This window comes from Phyllobates terribilis, unplaced genomic scaffold (genome assembly GCF_046119375.1).
Source record: "Phyllobates terribilis strain yellow unplaced genomic scaffold, ASM4611937v1 Scaffold_11__3_contigs__length_659146591, whole genome shotgun sequence".
NCBI lineage: Eukaryota > Metazoa > Chordata > Amphibia > Anura > Dendrobatidae > Phyllobates > Phyllobates terribilis.
Window position 1 is genome coordinate 528897937 of NW_027362771.1, and position 24870 is coordinate 528922806.

Below are 24870 nucleotides of genomic sequence, written 5' to 3' on the forward strand. Positions count from 1 at the left end.
CAGGGAGACCCTGTCTCTGCCACTGATGCTGCTTCAGGTCAGTCAGGAGTCACCTGTGAGAGGATCCTATAGGAGGTGACTTATACCGGACCCTGTTATGGGGGCCCTGCCACTACTATGGGGGCCCTGCCACTATTATGGAGGCCCCGCCACTACTATGGAGGCCCCGCCACTACTATGGGGGCCCCATCACTACTATGGAGGCCCTGCCACTACTATGGGGGTCCTGTCACTACTATGGGGGCCCTGCCACTACTATAGGGGTCCTGTCACTACTATGGGGGCCCTGTCACTACTATGGGGGCCCTACCACTACTATGGTGACCCTGCCACTACTATGGGGGTCCTGACACTACTATGGGGGCTCTGCCACTACTATAGGGGTCCTGCTACTACTATGAGGGCCCTGTCACTACTATGGGGGTCCTCCCACTACTATGGGGGCCCTTCCCCTACTATGGGGGGTCCTGTCACTGTTACGGGGGAGAGAGGCAGTGATATATGGTATGAGGGAAGATTTATGGCCATCACTGTTATGTACATGTATTACTTTCATTGAAATGGAGGTCTATAGCCATCATTTATAGGGGGTCTATGACTTTCACTGATATGGAGGTCTGTGACTGTCAGTTATAGGGGGTCTTTGCCCGTCACCGTTGGGATGTTTTGTGGAGCAGTCACCATAGCAACCAATCAGAATTTGACATTTTGTGGAGGCTCAGGAAGATGAAACCAAGACACGACCGTGTTGCTATGGTAACTGCTTCCCTTTCCGTCGCTCCAGTGCTGATACATGTGTACATGCACATTACTAGTGGGGGGTAATTGTGTGGTCCAGACACTGAGGAGGGGGTGACAGACGTGTTTACTAGGGGGATTATTACTAGCACGGGGTCTCACCGCCATTGTCTCCTGTTACCAGGTGTTATACGTCACTTCTTCTTATCTTGTGCTTCTCTCTTCCAGGATAGCGGTGATGAGACGTGTCCGGACCATGCTGAGACGTCTTCTCCTGGTGCTGGCACTTCTGGGTAAGAACCATTTCTGGAGGTTTTCTATGAAGATGGCGTCGTTCTCCCCATGTGTCACTTCTGCAGGTTGCAGGACGTGTCTATTACTGCCGTCCTGTAATATATGTGTGGTGGTCCTCACGTCTTGTCTGTATACATAGACCCCGGTGTGCTGTATACAGTGCGCTCATACCGCCGCAGTACAGGAAGTGCAATCCCAGGTGCCGGCCGCTCCTGTCACCCAGATCACCTGCTGCAGCGTCTACATGACTTATAGGGTTTGTCCGGGATTATAAACATGGCGGCGTCCTCCCTATTACACTTCAGTCACTGCAATGGGTCTGAGCCGCAGTACCAGACACAGCCTATTACAGGTCTGTGGTGCTGGTATAGGAAGAAAGTAGCCATGTCTTCAGGTCAGACAGTAACCGGACGGCCCCGGCACCACTGTTCTCCAAGGAACATAGGATGTGCGATTCTGACAGTAGATATCAGGGTACAGTCAGGCCGTCCTCATACACTCCAGGTTACTGAAATCCGCCACTAACTTATTTTAAAAACCCCTATATCGATCTGTGCCCATTCATGGTATATGTTGCCCTTTGATGACAAAGACCCCTTTCTAACCCACCCTCAATGTGACACCGCATGTGTGTTCAGATCACATTTTGCCCCCCAAACCTAATAGACCATGGCACCTCCCCAGGTTTGCCCGGTGCAGATGCCAGCCCCTTTACTTCTGCTTATTGATGTCTTTGTGTTTTTCTCCTTTAGTATTCGCTCAGTTACCAGGAGGACAGACATATGAGGTCGTCTTTCCTCGGAGGTTGCACATTGTCTACAAGAGAGACATCCAGGTATCTCCCACTCCATGTGCGTTATAATGATGGAAGAAGCTTCTAGGTATCACTGTCATAAAGTGACGGTGGTAAGAAGCCTAAGACTCCGTTCACATCTGCATCAAAGCCTCCATCGCAGATGTAGTCAAATTTGGTAAAAATAGTGTTGATATGTTAACAGTCAAAACGATGGTAAAACCCAACTTACCCCATTGTAAATTAATGGGGGTCTATCGGTCCGGGTGATGTCCATCATGCTATGGATTCAGTAAAGTGTTGTTGTTTCCATTATAATTGACAGTCGTAAACCAGATGTGATCTGAGTGTTATACATACAGACATAGAAACTTACCATAAATAACATGTACGGTAAATACATTGAGTTAGAAGATGAGAAAGTTCCTTCCAATAGTCTGAGTGAAGAGTGTATTTGGAGGACTCATCGCTTATTGATTTGAATGTAGACCATGTAATGCCTGATTTCTCCTGCGGGAGTGCTGTTTGTGAATTGAACTTTGTTTGATTGGACCTCCAGTAGATTACAGATGATTTCTGTGGCTCCCATTATTGGAGCACCCTGTAATCAGTCCCTAGGGAACTAACCTAATGAACAAGAATGTAAAAGAAAATGTAATTAAAATAATGGTTTTCTTTTCTGTTTGTCCAGAGCATTTATCCAGATGTTCTTCAATATGAGATCCTCCTGGGTGGGAAACCCACGGTCATTCACATTGAGAAGACAGAGTGAGTGGTCACAGTGTGGGTTGTGTATATTGTGGGTGGTGAGATGACCGTATATACTTCTACATATCCCTTATAATGGGACGTCCACTGACATCATGATATACCGTATATACTGACTAACTTCTCTTTGTTTCTGCAGGGGTCTGTTTGCGGAGAATTACACAGAAAGCCATTATCTGGAGGACGGCACTCTGGTCACCAGCCGTCCTGAGCAGCAGGTACAGTAAGTCACCAGCCTTCAGCTACAGATGTAGCAGAGCTCAATTTGACTATTCAGTGCTTCATCTTGTGTACATGGGGTTAACTATGTAAATCCACAGATAAAAGGGCACATAAATCTGGTCATCTTACCCATTTTTACTACATAATTTGTAGTGTTGCAATTTTTTTAGAATAATTTTAGCAGTAAAAACAATACTTCCAGACATGTGCATACGCTTTAACCTTAAAGGGGTTGTCTTGTCCAAATCGATAAGTCTGCAGTCACACTGTGTGACTGTAGACTTATAAATCCCTCCAGGGATCCCGCAGGGATCTGCCGGTTCCTAAGCTGGGACCGGAGGGTATGTATACAGTACAGATCAAAAGTTTGGACACACCTTCTCATTTAAAGATTTTTCTGTATTTTCATGACTATGAAAATTGTACATTCACACTGAAGGCATCAAAACTATGAATTAACACATGTGGAATTATATACTTAACAAAAAAGTGTGAAACAACTGAAAATATGTCTTATATTCTAGGTTCTTCAAAGTAGCCACCTTTTGCTTTTATGACTGCTTTGCACAATCTTGGCATTCTCTTGATGAGCTTCAAGAGGTAGTCACCGGAAATGGTCTTCCAGCAATCTTGAAGGAGTTCCCAGAGATGCTTAGCACTTGTTGGCCCTTTTGCCTTCACTCTGCGGTCCAGCTCATCCCAAACCAGCTCGATTGGGTTCAGGTGTGGTGACTGTGGAGGCCAGGTCATCTGGCGTAGCACCCCATCACTCTCCTTCTTGGTCAAATAGCCCTTACACAGCCTGGAGGTGTGTTTGGGGTCATTGTCCTGTCGAAAAAAAAATCATGGTCCAACTAAACACAACCCGGATAGAATAGCATGCCGCTGCAAGATGCTGTGGTAGCCATGCTGGTTCAGTATGCCTTCAATTTTGAATAAATCCCCAACAGTGCCACCAGCAAAGCACCCCCACACCATCACACCTCCCCCTCCATGCTTCAATGTGGGAACCAGGCATGCAGAGTCCATCCGTTCACCTTTTCTGCATCGCACAAAGACACGGTGGTTGGAACCAAAGATCTCAAATTTGGACTCATCAGACCAAAGCACAGATTTCCACTGGTCTAATGTCCATTCCTTGTGTTCTTTAGCCCAAACAAGTCTCTTCTGCTTGTTGCCTGTCCTTAGCAGTGGTTTCCTAGCAGCTATTTTACCATGAAGGCCTGCTGCACAAAGTCTCCTCTTAACAGTTGTTGTAGAGATGTGTCTGCTGCTAGAACTCTGTGTGGCATTGACCTGGTCTCTAATCTGAGCTGCTGTTAACCTGCGATTTCTGAGGCTGGTGACTCGGATAAACTTATCCTCAGAAGCAGAGGTGACTCTTGGTCTTCCTTTCCTGGGGCTGTCCTCATGTGAGCCAGTTTCTTTGTAGCGCTTGATGGTTTTTGCAACTGCACTTGGGGACACTTTCAAAGTTTGCCCAATTTTTCGGACTGACTGACCTTCATTTCTTAAAGTAATGATGGCCACTCGTTTTTCTTTACTTAGAATTTGTATTATGGCAAGAAAAAAGCAGCTAACAGTCTATTCAGTAGGACTATCAGCTGTGTATCCACCTGACTTCTGCACAACACAACTGATGGTCCCAACCCCATTTATAAGGCAAGAAATCCCACTAATTAAACCTGACAGGGCACACCTGTGAAGTGAAAACCATTTCCGGTGACTACCTCTTGAAGCTCATCAAGAGAATGCCAAGAGTGTGCAAAGCAGTCATCAAAGCAAAAGGTGGCTACTTTGAAGAACCTAGAACCTTTGTCGGACTAAAGCACGTTCATCTCTGGGACACTGAGCCCGTCTCCTTCCTGAGTGGTATGATGGCTGGACATTCGCATCATGTTTTTACTTGTGTATAATTGTTTGCACAGGTGAATGAGGCACCTTCAGGTATCTTGAAATTGTACCCAAGGATGAGCCTGACTTGTGCAAGTCCACAATTCTCTTCCTGATATCTTGTCTGATTTCTTTAGCCTTTCCCATCATGCTACCCAAAGAAGCAGTGTGTTTCAGGTGTGTCTCTAATTAACTCAGATGCTTCCAAACACATGACATCATCATATGGGCAGTCCAGAATTGTTTAAAGGCATAGTAATCTTAGTGTATGTAAAATTTTGACTTTGCAGTAAGTAATAAAAATGCCTTAAAACATTCTCTCTCTCTCTTACCTAAAACTGGAAAGGTTTATTCTGATTTCATGTCAGATATTGAGAAAAAAATGTATATGTGTCTTTTTATATAGTGTATGTAAACTTTTGGTTTCAACTGTATGTCACTTTATGTTGTTATAACTTTGGGACACTTTTATATATCCCAATGATTCTAGGATCATTTTTTGTGACACATTGTACTTTATGTTAGAGGTACATTTAGGTCAATATGTTTACTGTTTATATATGAAAATATCTGAAATTTGTTGTAAGTTTTGAAAAATTAACAATTTTCACACTTTTAATTTGTATGCATTTAATCCAAATAGTCATAGCATACAAAAGAAGTTGATACACAACATTTCCCACGTTTCTACTTTACATCATGATTATTATTCAAATGTCTCTTTATTTTTTAAGGATTTTAGAAGGGTTAAAATTTTAGTAGCATTTTTTTTTATATTGTCAATGGTTTTCCATAACCTATTTTTTTACTGACTTGTTCACTTTTGAAGTCACTGTGAGTGGCTTATATTTTGGAAAACACCCAAGTGATCTTATTTTAAAAACCGCATCCCTAAAAGTATTCAGTAGAGCAATCAGAACGTTTTTTAACCCTTAAACCCTTCATGACCGGAGCATTTTCCGTTTTTGCGTTTTCGTTTTTTGCTCCCCTTCTTTCCAGAGCCAGAACTTTTTTATTTTTTTCTCAATATGGCCATTTTAGGGCTTATTTTTTGCGGGACGAGTTGTACTTTTAAACGCTATCACTGGTTTTACCATATCGTGTACTGGAAAACGGGAAAAAAATTTCAAGTGCGATGAAATTGCAAAAAAATGCAATTCCATAGTTTGTTTTGTTTTTTACCACGTCAATGAATGCTAAAACTGACCTGCCATTATTATTCTCCATGTTATTACGAGTTCGTAGACACCAAACATGTATTGGTTCTTTTTTATTTAAGTGGTGAAAAAAATTCCAAAGTTTGCTAAAAAAATATATATAAAATATCGCCATTTTCCGAGACCCGTAGTGCCTCCATTTTTCAGGATCTGGGGCCGGGTGAGGGCTTATTTTTTGCGCACTGGGCTGACGTTTTATTGGTACTATTTTGGTGTAGATCCGATGTTGCGGTGACCAAAAAAAACTTAATTCTGGCGTTTGGTAAACGGCGTAACGAGAAAAAAATTCCAATTGGATTAATTCTTTTTTTATATTGATAGATCGGGCGATTCTGAACACGGCGATACCAAATATGTGTATGTGGGGTTTATTTTTTATTATTTTATTTTGAATGAGGCAAAGGGGGGGCGATTTAAACTTTTATATATGTATATATTTTTAAAAACGATTTTTTAACAGTTTTTGCATGCTTCAATAGTCTCCATTGGAGAAGCAGCAGCTGTCCGATCGCCTCTGCTACATAGAGGTGATGAGCAGATCGCCTCTATATAGTAGAAATGCTCATGTGCTATGAGCGCCGACCACTAGGTGGTGCTTATAGCAATCTTTACATGATCGGATCACCGATAAGCGGGGTAAGTGACACGCTTCCGGTGCGGCTCTGTTAAATGCCGTTGTCAGAAATTGACTGCGGCATTTAACTAGTTAACAGCCGCGGGTGGATCGCGATTCCACCTGCGGCTGTTGCGGGCACATGTCAGCTGTATAAATCAGCTGACATGTGCCCGGTTCAATGTGTGTTCAGAGCTGGAGTCCGCGCTGAACAGAGTGTGCCGACGTGGTGCGTACTATTACGTACCACGTCGGAAAGGGATTTTAAAGGGGTTTTCCCACGAACAAAAGTTGATTTTAATCAATAGATCTTGGAATAATAATAACTTCCACAATTGCAATTGGATGTGTTTAAATAAAATGTTCCTGTGCTGAGATAATCTTATAAATGTGCCCCTGCTGTGTACTGTGTAATGGCTGTGTCTGACCGTGCAGGAACATGGTCTGATCATACCACATCTCCTGGGCAGGGGAGGAACTAAAAGAGTATACAGACATTACAGCATGGGATCACAGCTGATTCTTTTTATGAGGTTAAATATTTCTCTGCCTGTAATGTCTGTATACTCTGTTGCTTCCTCCCTTGTCCAGGAGCTGTGGTATGATCAGGCCATGTTCCTGTACGGTCAGACACGGCCATTACACAGTACACAGCAGGGGCACATTTATAAGATTATCTCAGCACAGGAACATTTTATTTAATCACATCCAATGTGGAAGTTATTATTATTCCAGGATCTGTGGATTAAAATTAACTTTTGTTTGTGGGAAAACCCCTTTAAGTTGCTTCATAAGAATGAAGGTGAACAGGGTGAACTGAAAACATGAAAAATAATCCCCAAGAAGTTAACCCTTTTTTAAATCACACCCCTGAAGGTATTTATCAAGAGGTGTATTGGTCGTTTTGACAACATTGTTGTGATGCAAAGTGAAAATTGCAATATTTCTTTAAATATGTCTTGTTGTGCCCATTTTGTGCCACTGGAAACACACTCCACTTTTCTTGCTAAGTGAGTTTTCCCGAGCACAGCAATGCCATAAAGTGGATATAGAAAGTTTGCACACCCCTGTTAAAATGTTATTTTTCTGTTTCTCAATGGATTTGTACAGATTATGGATGACCTTAAAAGTGGAAAAAGTTCTGTAATGATTCTTCTTGGTATGATTTTTTTACATGACAAAAACCTGGCATTTTAACAGGGGTGTGTAGACTTTTTATTACAAAAAGTGTAAAGTTTTGTTTGCGCTCACTCCTGGTCTCAAAGCACAAAGACTGCCATTTGGTTTTTGGAATTTGGATTTTGCTGTGTTGCTTTTGCAAATCCACTGTTGTACCAGTACAGGAGAAATCCCTGAGAAGTGAGCCCATGTTGGAAACTACACTTAATCAAATTATTCATCTAGGGGTATAACAAGGAATAGTCATTTTATTGTTGCTTCAGTCTGTAATGAGGGGTGAGGGTGCATATGTCGGTCACTGTTCCCACTTAACATTATGATCTCTGCATCTTTCTAGCGATTATGTTTGAAAACTGCAAAAAAAAAATGGTATTCAAAAGTTGAGCCACGGATTGTAATGATCAGACGTGGTACAACTATGCGTATGTAAAACCTTCTTTATGAAAAATATACATACAGTATAGAGTAATGTGGTATGCTGCACTTTTCTACCTCTTTTGTGCACTTAGGCTATGTGTCCACGATGCAGAATTGATGCTGATTTTTCCTGAGCGTTTCTGCCTCTCCCTGGCAGAAAAAATGCATGCGGATTTTACATGCGTTTTTTTCTGCCAGGGAGAAGTGTTTTTTAAGCGTTTTTGCATGCATCTTCGCATGCGTTTTTTCAAGCGCTTTTCCAAGCGATTTTGAGCATCACTTGGAAAAGTACTTGACAACTTGGTCACACTATATAAATCCATGCAACTGGCATGGATTTATATTGTGTGACCAGCTTATGCTGCTTTAAATGCAGCATCAATAGTAAAAAAAATAATTAAAATGTCAAAAATAAAAAAAAAATTATACTTTCCTCTCCGGTGGCCCCCGGTCTCCTCTCCGGTGGCGTCCTCTGTTATCGGCATCCCGCGGTGTTCTGAAAGGACCTGACGTCATTTAGTCAGCTGACAGGTCACGCGACCGCCGACGTCAGCGGCCACGTTACCATCACATGACTAAATGACGTCAGGTCCTTTCAGAACACCGCGGGATGCCGATAACAGAGGACGCCACCGGAGAGGAGATCGGGGGCCACCGGAGAGGTAAGTATAATTTTTTTTTATTTTTGACATTTTAATTCTTTTTTTACTAATGGTACCCGGGTCGGATGAGAGTCTCCTCTTCTCCAGACCCGGGTACCATCCGCGCATTGAACTGCATAACATCCGCATGCAAACATGCAAGTCAACAGCACATGCGGATTATCATTGGGAAACATGGCAGACAACTTAACAAGCTTTTTTAATGCATTTTCGCGGCGGAAATGGCACCGCGGAAATGCATTAAATCCGCATTGTGGGCACACAGCCTTAGGATAACAGCGTAAACCTTCTATAAAGGTTATGAAATGTAAGTACAGTTGTACTACACCTGGGTATTACAGTCCATGGCTTTGCCAAGTGGTACTTTTGGATGCGTTTTTTTAGTTGTAAATGTAATCACTCAGTGGATGAGAAGATGGCAGTCCCTAAGCCGTGCAACCTATATTTTGGTGGTGAGTGCGGAATGAAAATAACAATGGCAATTATACCATTATTCCGAGGGTGAATTTTTTTACTGTTCAATAGGTAGGAGAAGCTTGAATTTATTTATTTTTTTGGCATAGAAGAAAAACGATTGCCACATTGTTGGGAAAATCAGTCACACAGACCAAAAGTGGATGAAAAATTTATCTGGTACACCGATGAAAAATGATCCACTGTTTCTTGTTTCCTTAAAAAAAACCTTTTACATTTGAATGAGGCATAACTCTAAACATATATTTGTTCTAGGATCACTGCAACTACCAGGGGCATGTAAAGCATGAGAACAACTCAGTGGTTACCCTCAGTACATGTAATGGGTTAAGGTATGTATCTCATCTTTCTATATCTCTTAATTATTGAATTCATTCAGTTCCATTGCTCCTGGTATATAAACTCCGGCCCCTCGCCATGCCGGCTGCCTATACTAACACTTGCGAAGAATGGCTCAACCTAAAGATCTTACTGATACCAGCGTGGTCCTGTAATAGGAGCCACTGGGGTAACAGGTCAGATCATGACATTTCTTCCCTTATAAATATTCCACAATCCCTTTTGCATAATATTATGGGGACGAGAAAGGAACCTCAGGGACTCCTCCATGAAGTGGAGGCCATGTAAAGTTATAGAGCGGAGTCACCGAGTGCTGAGGAGCGAAGGCCAAAAAAGTCACCAAGGCTCTTCTTACTCCACAACTGCAAACCTCCTGTGGCATTAACATCAGCACAAAAACTGTGCACCAGGATCTCCATGGCATGAGTGTAAATGGCCAAGCAGCTACATGCAAGTCTTGCATCACCAAGCATAATGCCAAGCATCGGATTGAGTGGTGTAAAGCTGCTGCCACTGGACTCTTGAAGATTAGAAATGTATTCTGTGGAGTGATGGATCACACTTCTGTATGTGGCGTCTGGTGGACGAGTTAGGATTTGGCGAATGCCAGGAGAACATTACCTGCCTGACTACAGTTTGCCAGCTATAAAGTTTGGTGAAGCAGAGATAATACTATGGGTTTGTTTTCAAGGCTTGGCCTTCCAACTTTGTGGGAACAGTTTGGGGAAGACCCTTTTCTGTTTCACATTGCACCAAGGTCAAGAAAGACCTGGTTGGGGGAGGATTGGTGTGGAAAGACATGACCGGCCATGCAGAGCCCGGACCTCAGCCCTTTTAAACATCTTTCAGATGAACTAGAACACAGACTGTGAGCCTGGCCTGTCCTCCATTATCAGTGTCTGACCTCACAGATGCTCTTCTGGATGAGTGGGCAAAAATTCCCACAGACATTTCCAACAACTTGTAGGAAACCTTCTCAGGAGAGGAGGTGTTGTAGCTGCACAGGCAGGACTACTCCATGTTATTGCCTTTGGATTTAGGATGGGATGTCATAAAAGCTCCTGTAGATGACCTGTGTAATCTATGTAATCTCTAATAAACTGAAGCAGAAATGTTTACATGATTTTACATGTTGTTCATAATTTCACAGCGGTCTTATCCAGACACGGAAGCGGAGGTTTTTTATTGAACCCCTGAAGTTCACAGATAGTGAGGAGCACGCAGTATATGAGCAAATGGAAGGGTCCAAGATAGGCTGCGGTGTCAGTGACAACTCTACAAAGCAGAGACCACCGTCCTTTAAATCATTTCGAGCTTCAGCTGATGAGGTGACATTATTTGCTTAGTCTTCTATTTCTTTTTTCCTAGACTTTTTAACACACTTTCTCTATGAGTGGCAGCAGTTACACGGCATGTTACATGAGAATACAAATCAGATCATAGAAAATATTATGCATCATCTCCTCCTCTATCTTAGCTGTGCTGGCACTCACTTTAATTGTCTACAAAGCTATTTTTACAACTCGCCACCTTCTCTCTTTTAACCCATTCCTGACATGATGTTAATATTAAGCTGTTTTCCACCCGTTTTTGAAACCTGGCCACAGAGCAGTCTCAGTGTATCCTATGTTATGTATGCAACAGTTTCAGTATATCCTATGTGATGTATATACAACAGTCTCAGTGTATCGTATGTGATGTATACTGTATACAGCAGTCTCAGTGTATCTTATGTGATATATATACAGTAGTCTCAGTGTATCCTATGTTATATATACATCAGTCTCAGTGTATATCATGTGATTTATATAAAGCAGTCTCAGTGTCTCCTATGTGATATGTATACAGCAGTCTCATTGTCGCCTATGTGATGTATTTACAGCAGTCTCACTGTCTCCTATGTGATGTATATACAGTAGTCTCAGTGTATCATATGTTATATATACAGCAGTCTCAATGTATCTCATTTGATGTATATAAAGCAGTCCCAGTGTATCCTATGTGATGTATAAACAGCAGTCTCGTTGCCTCCTGTGTGATGTATATGCAGTAGTCACTGTATCCTATGTGATGTACACAGCAGTCTCAGAGTAACCTATGTAATGTATGCAACAATCTTGGTGCTTCCTATGTGATGTATATACAGCAGTCTCACTGTCACCTATGTGATGTATATATAGTAGTTTCAGTGTATCCTATGTTATAGATATGCAGCAATCTCAGTGTATCTCATGTGATGTATGTAAAGCAGTCTCAGTGTCTCCTATGCGATGTACACACAGCAGTCTTATAGTCTGCTATGAGAATATACAGCAGCCTCAGTGTATCCTATGTGATGTAAATACAGCAGTCTCTGTATCATATGTGATGTATACAGCAGTCTCAGAGTAACCTATGTGATGTATGCAGCAATCTCAGTGTCTCCTATGTGATATATATACAGCAGTCTCACTGTCACCTATGTGATGTATATAGAGTAGTTTCAGTGTATCCTATGTTATATATATATACAGCAGTCTCAGTGTATTTCATGTGATGTATATAAAGCAGTCTCAGTGGCTCCTATGTGATGTACATACAGCAGTCTCATAGTCTCCAATGTGTATATACAGCAGTCTCAGTGTATCCTATGTGATGTATACAGCAGTCTTAGTGTATGCTATGTGATGCATTCACAGCAGTCTCAGTGTCTCCTATGTGATGCATATAGAGCAGTCTCAGTGTCTCCTATGTGATGTATATTCAGCAGTCTCAGTGTATCCTATGTGATATATATAGGAGTCTCGGTGTATCCTTTGTGATGTGTACAGCAGTCTCAGTGTATCCTATAGTGGGGTGCAAAAACTGAGGTGGGGTGAAATAAGTTATTTATTTAGAATATTGATGCTGACTAAGTGTTTTATGTGCAAAAAAAACCATGGAGTGCTTCGCTGTTACTTATCCCTTCAAATGCCCACTAGTCCAATACAGAGGCACATCGCCGCATAGGAAGGGATGACGTCCCATCCAATCAATTCACTGCCTGTTGAGGCCATTGATCTGATGACCGATGGACAGGACGTTATTCAATGATGTTCTGTCTAACAAGCCGGCGAGTGAGCAGGTCCACTGAGCCATATTAATAGTGGAGAGCAATTTTTTTCTTCTTGGTAGATGTAAGAACAAGATTTCGTGGATATCTTAACTGCTGTGTATGTGGCTTAGATTTTCATCCGTCCCAGGGAAGAGGCCTCCTTCTGCTCATCCATCCACACGACAGGCAAATGTGTTTTCCCATTGGTATGGCTTAGTGGACATGCACACTGTTCTTCAGATATATTGCTGACCGATCCTGAAATTTACTGACAGATATTTAGAAAGTTGATTTTGTTATTGCATCTTTGGTGAAATTTTACATGATTCTGTTTTACTAATTCAGAAGGAAAATCTGTGGAATGCCAAAAAGTATATTGAGTTGTTCATGGTGGCAGATCTGAGTATGGTAAGTGGGATGTTATATGTAATGTATACCCTGAATATCGATGGTCCTACATAAAAGGAATCCCTGATAAAGTCAGCATGTTACTTGTACTAGCCAAACACTGTACTGTAATATAGCAGATATTGGGCATTCATTCATTATAGGAGATAATATGGGTACAGGATGTCCCCCATGCCCAATAACAATTCTCTCTTGAAAAGGATAACTGGACATGTGGGAAGATGACCTCACATATATACCCTACTAGTATCTGCAGATCTGGTTAGTTTCTGTGAACTGAACGGGCAGATGATATGTGTGACTGACACATAGTCACATAATATAGGATAACAGGTCTACATTTTCTTCTGTATAACTAATAGACAGGTTCAGATTGTACATTACATGTTGTCCATCCTGTCAATATTTTATAGAAAGCCTTTACTAGTAATAGTGGGGACCTGCTTCCAAAGCAAACTCTGTAGACGTAGACAATATAAATGAAGCTGGAAGCCCGAGATAGAATTCATCTCATAGCTTCAACAATAGAAGATTACATAGTCATAGATCCCAGAGGCCTCCTCATTGTCAGGATTTGTGGGGGTACCAGAAATCAGTCTCTCACCATTCTACTACTTTAATGGAAGGGACCTCTTTGCCATTACTATATGTATACACCAGTCAACCTTCTTAATATTGAGTTGGTTTCTAAAAACAGCACTGACCCTTTGAGGCATGGACTCTACAAGACCCCTGAAGTGTCCTGTGGTATTTGGCATCAAGACAAGGTGTGACCTCCATGGATCAGGCTTGTTTTTTCTGAACATTTCACAAATGCTCAATCAAATTGAGATATGGAAAATTTGGAGACAAGTCATCACCGTCAATATTTTGTCATGTTCCTCAAACCATTCCTGAACAATTTTTGCATTGTGGAAGGAGCGTTATTCTGCTGAAAGAGGGGAATGCCACCGGGTAATACTGTTTTCATAAAAGGTGCATCCTCTTCTGTATGATATTTCGGTATGTGGTACATGTCACATAGACTTGAATGCCTTGAGCCAAGTTTTCCCAGCAGAACACTATCCGGAGAAGCATATTGCATCGCTGTCCTATAGAGAGGAGTAAAAAGACTCAAACTACCCTGCTCCAGAGTCTAGTTTGGTTCTCCTTGGCCACCAAAACAGGGCAGTGTTTACTTCTGCATGACCAATTCTCTGGGCATCATCCAGGGTGCCTAAGCCACATAATTGGCCCCCTCCTGCACTGGCAATTCTCTTCCTGGCATCCTGGGCAACCCCCACAGTGGCCTAGTAAGCGACTGAGATGTCCAAAATGCTGAACAGAGAACTGACTGCTCTTTTGATGGTGGCGCCCATTCTGGGTAGGCCCGTGACTCGCCCTAGATGTGTTCACATAGCTGTTACTGATCTAATTGACAGATAATTATTTGTACAACTCTTATCACATCTCAATAACTCTTTATCTTCCAGTTCATAAAATTTGAAAGGAATAGAGAAAATGTTAAACAGCATCTGATTAAAGTGGTGAACTTCATAAATACGGTAAGGCCTCTGGTGTCATATACACTTGGACTTGAACTTCTAGAATAAGTTAATCAGCATTGCTGTTGTAATACAGACTCCTCTCTCCTTCCTTATACAGATTTATAAAAACATCAATTATTTTGTTGCCCTCATTGGGATTGAAATCTGGGACTCTAAAGATCAGATAGTGGTGGTGTCTGATTCCAATGTGCTGCTAAACGCATTCCAGAACTGGAGGATTAAGAACTTGCTGCCAAGGAAGCCTCATGATAATGCCCAGTTTCTCACGTAAACCTTCATGATGCCTGGATACTCATAATGTCTGGATTCCTGCTAACTACATCTTTTAAGTTGTCTTGGTGTCTGTCATAAGTATAATGTACTGTTTTATGTAGTTAGATTTTTTCATTCCTTCTTCTTTTAGGGATGTTGACTTTGATGGAAGTATAGTTGGACTTGCAACTGTGTCTGCGATGTGTGAAGCAAATTCTGCTGGAATTAATCAGGTGAGTGCAGCCTATGCAGCTGGTACATACAGTCCGCTGTATAAATGAAGCAGAGGCTTAGCTAACGGTTCAGCGGTGGCGGGGGAGGGGGGGGTGAAACACCTGAGTGGGCCCCTAACCAAGTAAACTTGATCACAGCTACGGTGGCACACCCTAATTGTGGCTTCAGGGGAACCTCAGCCATGACCATGGTATTACTGAAAATAAATCTCTATATAAAGATCATACTGATATTACCGCTATATGGTGACCATATATTGGTAGATACCAATGCTACAGAACATATAAGAGAGCACAGTACAGTTACAGATAGCAAATTACAGCTGATATTCTTTCTGATGGAGTTGTTCATTTTTCCCGTCTTTTCCATCTGCTCCAGACTTCTCCAGTCAGGACTCATCTGCAGAGATCACAACAAAGACACATATGACTTCTCACATTTCCTGCAGCATCCCCATCTATTCCCAACCTGCACAATCTCCTCATCCTACTGATACCCCAGTGCTGAGCTGCAGCTGCCGTATGTGTCCATATTAGAGTCTCTATTAGTGTCCCTGCTGTGTGACACAAAAACTGTTCTCCTTTGACTGCTCCACATAATAATGCCTACCACTGTGCCCCTTACAAAGTAAATTCCTCCTTTGTGCCCTCTAGATGGTAATATTCCCCCCTAGAAAATATTAATGCCCTGTGCAAGTGCCCTAGAAAACAGTGTCCACATTTTGCTCCTAGAAAGTAATAATGCTCCTGTGCACCTTCAACTTGTCCCTATAACAATACTTCTTAAGTGCCCACTTAACGTTTAATAATGTCTCCTGAATCCCCCCATGTACTGCTTCCCTACACACACTATTGTGGGCCCACAACTCCTTTATACACGTTATGATGGGCCCATAGCCCAGCTATACACAGTATAATGCCCCCAGAGCTCCCCCTTACACAGTATGGTGGGCCCACAGCACCCTATAAACAGTATGATGGGCCCTCATCTCCCCTATACACAGTATGATGGACCCACTGCTCTCTTATACACAGTAAGATGTCCTCATTGCTACCCCAAAACACAGTATAATGACCCCTACAGTAGTACCCGCACTGTATATTGGCTCCTTCAGTAGGCCTCACACTGTTAGATGGTCCCCCTTATTAGTTCTGAAACTTTATGAGGGCCCCCACACTGTAAGATGGCCCCCACAGTAGCCCCCGAACTGTATAATGGCCCTCACATTAGCTCCCATACTGTATAATGGCCCCCACAATTTATGATGACCTCTCAATAGTCCTCACACTGTATGATGACCCCAACATTAGTACCCACACTGTATAATGACCCTCACATTATCTCCCACACTAGATAATGGCCCCAAAACTGTATGACGGCCCCCCACATTTGCACCCATGCTCTATGATGGCCTCCACATTTGCACCCACACTGTATAATGGCCCCCATGCTGTATAATGGCCCCCATGCTGTATAATGGCCCCCACATTTGAACCCATGTTCTATAATAGCCCTCTCATTTGTGCCCACGCTGTATAATGGCCCCCACATTTACACCCGTTCTGTATAATGGCCCCCACATTTTCACCCAAGCTGTAGAATCTCCCCCACATTTTGAGAGCCCCCCCACAGTAGTCCCCACACTGTTTGAGGCCTCCCCACAAGCCCTAACAATGCATGAGGATCCTCCATAATTTATGATGCCCCCACAGTCACACCACACGTTTTAGTTAAAATAAAAAACATCATATACTCACCTAATCCAGGATCCTGACAAGCTCTCCTGCAAAATGCCAGCACTGGACATCAGAGTCCCGGTGCAGTGCAATAACATCACCGTGCCAGGACATTAGCCATTAGCGTACTGTGTGTATCGGTGCTTCTGACACTGCATCCACCTGACGTTCTCTTAGGCTGCAGGCATAAAGCGACCTGCAGTCTACAGAACGGAGAGTGGTAGTGCAGCAAGGTCGTGTCTTCCTGCTCTACTGCACAGCTTAACTATATCGGCATGCTCAAGGGAAAGGGACGACACAAAAAAATGTATTTGAAACACATGATCTTGGGGATAGGGTAAAACTATGATCAGCATAATTCCATAGACATAAGGAATGGTAAGTAAACAAATACTCTAATGTATTGCACCACAAAAAAATATTCAGGTCTAAAGTGACTAATGCCAGAGAACATACAGTACAGACCAAAAGTTTGGACACACTTTCTCATTTAAAGATTTTTCTGTATTTTCATGACTATAAAAATTGTACATTCACACTGAAGGTATCAAAACTATGAATTAACACATGTGGAATTATATAGTTAACAAAAAAGTGTGAAACTACTGAAAATATGTCTTATATTCTAGGTTCTTCAAAGTAGCCACCTTTTGCTTTGATGACTGCTTTGCACACTCTTGGCATTCTCTTGATGAGCTTCAAGAGGTAGTCACCGGAAATGGTTTTCAGTTCACAGGTGTGCCCTGTCAGGTTTAAGAAGTGGGATTTCTTGCCTTATAAATGGGGTTGGGACCATCAGTTGTGTTGTGCAGAAGTCTGATGGATACACAGCTGATAGTCCTACTGAATAGACTGTTAGAATTTGTATTATGGCAAGAAAAAAGCAGTTAAGTAAAGAAAAACGAGTGCCCATCATTACTTTAAGAAATGAAGGTGAGTCAGTGCGAAAAATTGGGAAAACTTTGAAAGTGTCCCCAAGTGCAGTTGCAAAAACCATCAAGCGCTACAAAGAAACTGGCTCACATGAGGACCGCCCCAGGAAAGGAAGACCAAGAGTCACCTCTGCTTCTGAGGATAAGTTTATCAGCCTCAGAAATCGCAGGTTAACAGCAGCTCAGATTAGAGACCAGGTCAATGCCACACAGAGTTCTAGCAGCAGACACATCTCTACAACAACTGTTAAGAGGAGACTTTGTGCAGCAGGCCTTCATGGTAAAATAGCTGCTAGGAAACCACTGCTAAGGACAGGCAACAAGCAGAAGAGACTTGTTTGGGCTAAAGAACACAAGGAATGGACATTAGACCAGTGGAAATCTATGCTTTTGTCTGATGAGTCCAAATTTGAGATCTTTGGTTCCAACCACTGTGTCTTGTGTGACGCAGAAAAGGTGAACGGATGAACTCTACATGCCTGGTTCCCACTGTGAAGCATGGAGGAGGAGGTGTGATGGTGTGAGGGTGCTTTGCTGGTGACACTGTTGGGGATTTATGCAAAATTGAAGGCATACTGAACCAGCATGGCTACCACAGCATCTTGCAGCAGCATGCTATTCCATCCGGTTTGCGTTTAGTTGGACCATCATTTATTTTTCAACAGGATAATGACCCCAAACACACCTCCAGGCTGTGTAAGGGCTATTTGACCAAGAGGTAGAGTGATGGGGTGCTAAGCCAGATGACCTGGCCTCCACAGTCACTAGACCTGAACCCAATCGAGCTGGTTTGGGGTGAGCTGGACCGCAGAGTGAAGGCAAAAGGGACAACAAGTGCTAAGCATCTCTGGGAACTTCTTCAAGATGGTTGGAAGACCATTTCCGGTGACTACCTCTTGAAGCTCATCAAGAGAATGCCAAGAGTGTGCAAAGCAGTCATCAAAGCAAAAGTTGGCTACTTTGAAGAACCTAGAATATAAGTCATATTTTCAGTTGTTTCACACTTTTTTGTTAAGTATATAATTCCACATGTGTTAATTCATAGTTTTGATGCCTTCAGTGTGAATGTACAATTTTCATAGTCATGAAAATACAGAAAAATCTTTAAATGAGGTGTGTCCAAACTTTTGGTCTGTACTGTACATAATCAATGAGTACTCATAAAGTGCTCATGATGTATTAGTATATAGCAGCGAGGAAGTATATACATCCCGATGTATTAGTATATATTCCCTCGTCAAAGCCACCGGCGAAACGCGCGTCGGGTCCATCATTCATTGTGGAGTCTGTATTTATTTTGTATTCATTATGTTCTACTGAATCTTACTGCATGATTTCTTTTGTGCCTCTTGATGTTACATTGTTCCCCATGTAGCCCATTGTGATTCTTTTGTTTCTCCTTGTTAAATTATCTACTTATTTATTAATTGGTACATGTCACTTTATCTTATACTACCTTGCGACTATATCATCAGGATGATCACTTTATGAATACTCTTTGCTTATGCATGTTCTCTGGCATTAGTCACTTTAGACCTGAATATTTTTTTGTGTTGCAATACATTAGAGTATTTGGTTACTTACCATTCCTTATCTCTATATGCTGATCACATAGTTACCTTATCCCTACATCATGTGTCTTTAATACATTTTTTGTGTAGTTCTTTTCCCTTGAATATGTTATGTCTATGTCTGACTATCTGGGTCTATGTTTTGACTTTATGTACTAATAAACTCATGAATTTGCTGTCATTATATTCTGGTTTCATGTTATATATATGGGTTTAATTGTCCCCTCTAGACATATATCCGTACTATTACTATGGATGTATTTACTTATTACTATATCGCTGTAACATACCTGGTGGCGGGCTTGCATGGTGCACCATCTCTCACTATGCAAGACCCCAAACTTGATCATCAGTCCAGGCTGCTACCTGGCTTCTTTCCATGGTGTCTGTCTCTGTTCTGGCTGCTTAGGGCGGCGGCCCGGTCACTTCCTGTTTCTTGTAGCTGCTGTGGGCACATCCCTAATGCGTCCTCAGCCTATTGCTGTCAGTCATTGGATATTTAAACCAGCTCCACATACAAACTGGTGCCTAAGCAACTGTAACATTCAGTGTGCTTCTAGACTCTGAATGTGCCAGGTCCTGTTCTATTTTTCCCTGCTTGTCTGCCTTCCTGGAGGCTGTATTTCCAGGCCTGTCTGAACACGCTCCTAGCCTGTTCGTTTCTGCCTCTGGGGGCCGTATTCCCAGGCTCGTTCCTGTATTTCGCTGCAGTAACAGTTCCTGTCTGAACTGTCTCCTAACCTGTTACTTGTTTTGTCTCTATGTCCGTTTCTTCCCTTTTGCTGCTGTGTCTGAACCAGCACTTGGCTTTACCTAGGCTCGTTCCTGTATTTCGTTGCTGTAACAGTTCCTGTCTGAACTGTCTCCTAACCTGTTACTTGTTTTGTCTTTATGTCCGTTTCCTCCCTTTTGCTGCAGTGTCTGAACCAGCACTTGGCTTTACCTAGGCTCGTTCCTGTATTTCGTTGCAGTACAGTTCTTGTCTGAACTGTTTCCTGGCCTCTTACTTGTTTTGTCTCTGTGTCCGTTTCCTCTCTTTTTCTGCAGAGTCTGAACCTGCACCTAACTCCTACTTGTTGTCGCTGTACTTCTGTTTGTGAGTTTGGAATCCACTCGCTACTTCTTTGCAAGTAACTTGTGTGTATCTGGTTATGCCTTTCCTTTCCAGTCTGTTCCATGTGAACAGAGCCCTGTCCCCTCTGCTCTGTCTTTGCTCACCGCTTTTGTGGTTTATCTCTGCCCTGCCTTACTTACCGCTCTGGCGGTTTCTGCCTGCTCTGCTCTGCCTTGTCCACCGCACCTGCGGTTTCGCTATGCTCAGCCCTGTCCACCGCACTTGCGGTTTCGCTCTGCTCAGCCCTTGTTCACCGCATCTGCGGTTTCGCTTTACTCTGCTTGATTACCGCATCTGCGGCTCTGAACCCGTCTCCTAGTCTGTACTGGACCCTACCCAGCCTGTGCTCTAACCTGCCTGTTCCTGTATTCCCCGGTGTGGGTCAACAGCCGTGTCCGGGGTCTGACCTGGAGTCGCACCTGGTCCCTCTACTCGGTTCCTCCCTGGTGCACAGGCGTCGTATGCCGTTGTGCGACCTTGGTCGGATCGGGTAGATACTTAGTTACGCCCCTCCAGGCACTCTCCGGTTCATGGTCCAGTGGGATCACTAAACACGCTCACGCCAGTCAGTCCAGGCGTGTGCATAACAATCGCCAATATAGTTAAGTGTAGCGGCAGCTCTGGGTGGGCCCCTTTGAGCATGGGGCCCGGGGTAACCATACCCTCTGCCCCCCGGTAGCTACTGTACTGATTATAAAGTGATGGTTTCTGCTAGCTGGAGAACCACCATTCCATCATCTTAAAGGGGTAGTCTTGTATAATAGATGAAGGTCCTTTACTTATATGGAACCTTCAGCTTATTGATGAATGAATGTCTGTCTCTTTGGAAGACATTGCTTGTTTGTGATTTGCATGGAATTAGGGCTACTCTTTCTTTAACACAAAATTAGCAACTGTTCACAGGACTTTACCAGGTCTTCAGGGGCTGGAAATTTTGACCCCAGATGTTGCCCAGCCTTGTACACATTTGGAAACCTGCTCCATCTAATAATTTACTTACATGGTAATTGTCTCTGTAAAAATCCTTTAATTATCCCTTCAGGAGCGGGCAACTTTTTGTTTTTTGCGCTTTTGATTTTTTTCCTCCTTTTTTGTAAGAGCCATAACATTTTTATTTTTCTGTCGTCATAGCTGTAGGAGGGCTTGTTTTATTTGTGAGATGAGTTGCAGTTACAAGTGTCAACATTCATTTTACCATAAAATGTACTGAAAAAACGGGAAACTATTTTCAATTAGGATGAAATGGTGAATAAAAAATGCACTTTCACCATTGTTTTTTTGCTTGTTTTACGTTGTTCATTATATGATAAAAGTCATGTGGCAATATGATTCTCCAGATCAGTATGATCACGGCAATACCAAACTTGCATAGTTTTTTTTTTATTTAAGTGGTAAAAATACAACATTATTGCAGGAAATAGTGTAAATTGCAGTTAAGCTTTACATTAGTACCAAGATAGCAGTGATGGGGGCCTTCAGCAAGCCCCCAACTACCATGGTACCCTTTCAGACGCAGGGGACCGATGGGAGCTTGTGAGTGTGTGTACTAGCACTAGCGTAATTTTAATGCTGATGTCAGTGATTGACGGTGTAATTTAAATGCAGCTGTTAGTGCTTGACAATAGCAACTAAATGGTTAACAGAAGAGATCAGAGCTCCACTCTAGCCTCTGCTGTTTATTTATATTACTCGCTTATATGTCACCATTCATTTCCACAGCGCTTTACAGACATCATCACTGTCCCCATTGTGGCTTACAATCTAAATTCACTATCAGTATGTTTTTGGAGTGAAGGAGGAAACCGGAGAACCCAGAGGAAACCCATGCAAATACGGAGAAAACGTACAAACTCCTTGCACATGTACAGATGTCGGCTATGTACTATAGCCAGCATTAGCCGCTTATTTAGAGGGGTTGAAGGGCGAAAGAATGGCTTTCATCAAGTCTATCTGAGGTAGCCCTTTTGAGCCAATGGCCTCTGACAGGCTTTACAGGTTATGTGGCCCAACAAATAATGGATCACATCCAAACGATGGTTGAGCAAATGCAGGCCTGATTCATTGATCAATGACCTTGCAGTCCGAAGTCATGGCCTGGTTCATGACCTTGCAGTGCATATTCACTATAATGAATCCACTCAGGTTCATGTCACTCCAGCACCGCCGAAAGTGAAAGTTCCAGTCTGTTTTTCTGGCAAACAAACAATTTTTTTTTTAACATTTTGGGAACGTTGTCATCTGTACTTTCAACTCGGCCCATTATCTTCTAGTTCCGAGAGCTCGTGGGACTCGTTATATCCTTGCTGTAAGGTGACTTCTTGTCTTTGGCCTTTTTCCTACCTATTAATGCTGCAGAATTTTCCACAGTAGATTCTCGGGCTCCTGTATGATGACTCTGATTGTGTAGCCAATTGGAGAGTAAGCAAGCCTTTCTACATTAAGAGCAATGTTCTCATGAAGAATACTGTACTGAGTTGCGACTCTGGGCCATAGACTCACCGTGGATTGACCAGTCCCTTCGCCATAGTTTTCAATACTGGAGTTTCTGACAACATTAAGGATATGTTAGTGCCGTTCCCTTTTCCTGATTCCTTTGACGCAGCCATGTACCTGGCTATCCATCTTGATAGGCGGGTACGAGAGTGCAGACAGGAATACACTGCTGACGGCTCCTCTACCTAAGAATTTATGAGAATCCCATACAAATTCTGGTCCTACAGCTAAATACCCTCAAGATTTCAGACAGAGGAGTGAAAAGAATTATCAGAAGAGTTGTCAAAGAGCCAATGACCACCTGTAGAGAGCTACAGAGAGACCTAGAAACCGCAGTACAATTGTTTCAAAGAAAACTATAATTAATGCACTCAATTAATTATCGCACTTTACTCCTCTTTGGTCAGACCTCATCTGGAATACTGTGTCCAGTTTTGGGCACCACATTTTAAAAAAGACATTGACAAACTGGAGCAAGTTCAGAGAAGAGCTACCAGAATGGTGACTGGTCTGCAAACCATGTCCTATGAGGAACGGTTACAGGATTTGGGAATGTTTAGCTTGCAAAAAAGAAGACTGAGAGGAGACTTAATAACTGTCTACAAATATCTCAAGGGCTGTCACATTGTAGAAGGATCATCTTTATTCTCATTTGCACAAGGAAAGACTAGAAGCAATGGGATGAAACTGAATGGGAGGAAACACAGATTAGATATTAGAAAAAACTTTTTGACAGTTAGGGTGATCAATGAGTGGAACAGGCTGCCACGAGAGGTGGTGAGTTCCCCTTCAATGGACGTCTTCAAACAGAGGCTGGACAGACATCTGTCTGAGATGATTTAGTGAATCCTGCTTTGAGCAAAGCTCAATCGTTAACAATCCCGAAAAGTAGGAAGAATGGGAAGCACTTAAGGAAACCAGGATGGATGAACACTGAACTTAAACACATGCTAAAAATAAAGAAAGAAATGTTTATCAAATGGAAAGAGGGAGGCATATCTAAAGAAGATTATAATGCAGTCTTCAGATCCTGCAGGGCACGTATCAGGTTAGCTAAAGCTGACAATGAATTAAGGCTTGCAAGAGATGTCAAAAGCAATAAAAAAGGATTTTGGGGGTATGTCAAAAGTAGGATTTTTACAGGATGAAAATGTTGAAATGGTAAGAAAGGATGTTGAGAAGGCCGAACTTTTTAATTCCTATTTTGCATCAGTTTTCTCTCAGAAAGAAAATGTAACATCAACTGATCTTCACTGTCCTATTAAAGGAATAGAAGAATCCAGGTTATCTGTAAACAGAAAGATTGTGAGGGAATATTTAGCTAACATAAATGAGTTCAAGTCTCCAGGTCCAGATGAATTACACCCCAGAGTACTGAAGGAGATCGTAGAAAAAATTTTAGAACCACTCTCCATAATCTTTGAAAATTCTTGGAGAACAGGAGAAGTCCCAGAAGACTAGAGAAGAGCAAATGTTGTTCCTATTTTCAAAAAGGGGAAGAAGGTGGACCCAGGGAACTATAGGCGGTGAGTCTGACTTCTATACCAGGAAAGATCTTTGAACAAATTATTAAACAACATGTATGTAAGTACCTGGATAAGAATGAAGTGATTAACCATAGTCAGCATGGGTTTGTAACTAACAAGTCATGTCAGACTAACTTAATTTCCTTCTATGACAGAATCACTGACTGGGTGGATCAGGGAAATGCTGTAGATATAGTATATCTTGACTTCAGCAAAGCATTTGACAAAGTATCTCACACCATCCTTATTGAAAAAATGACCAAGTATGGAATGGACAAGGCAACTGTTAGGTGGATTCATAACTGGCTTAGTGATCGGACTCAAAGAGTGGTCGTAAATGGCTTCACATCCAGTTGGATGAATGTCTCAAGTGGG

At 42.4% G+C, this 24870-nt stretch overlaps 1 protein-coding gene across 1 annotated transcript in view; it reads left to right on the forward strand.

Moving 5' to 3' along the window:
• Positions 1 to 791: 791 nt before the first annotated feature.
• LOC141167321 (zinc metalloproteinase-disintegrin-like 4a) overlaps positions 792 to 24870 on the forward strand; it is a 35818-nt gene continuing 11739 nt past the window's right edge. Inside the window, exons 1-10 of the mRNA XM_073654745.1 lie at positions 792 to 1031; positions 1785 to 1867; positions 2517 to 2593; positions 2733 to 2811; positions 9526 to 9602; positions 10760 to 10937; positions 13028 to 13090; positions 14563 to 14634; positions 14735 to 14904; positions 15041 to 15122. Coding sequence (XP_073510846.1) covers positions 977 to 1031; positions 1785 to 1867; positions 2517 to 2593; positions 2733 to 2811; positions 9526 to 9602; positions 10760 to 10937; positions 13028 to 13090; positions 14563 to 14634; positions 14735 to 14904; positions 15041 to 15122 — 936 coding nt within the window. The 5' untranslated portion in view covers positions 792 to 976. The remainder of the gene's footprint in view (positions 1032 to 1784; positions 1868 to 2516; positions 2594 to 2732; positions 2812 to 9525; positions 9603 to 10759; positions 10938 to 13027; positions 13091 to 14562; positions 14635 to 14734; positions 14905 to 15040; positions 15123 to 24870) is intronic.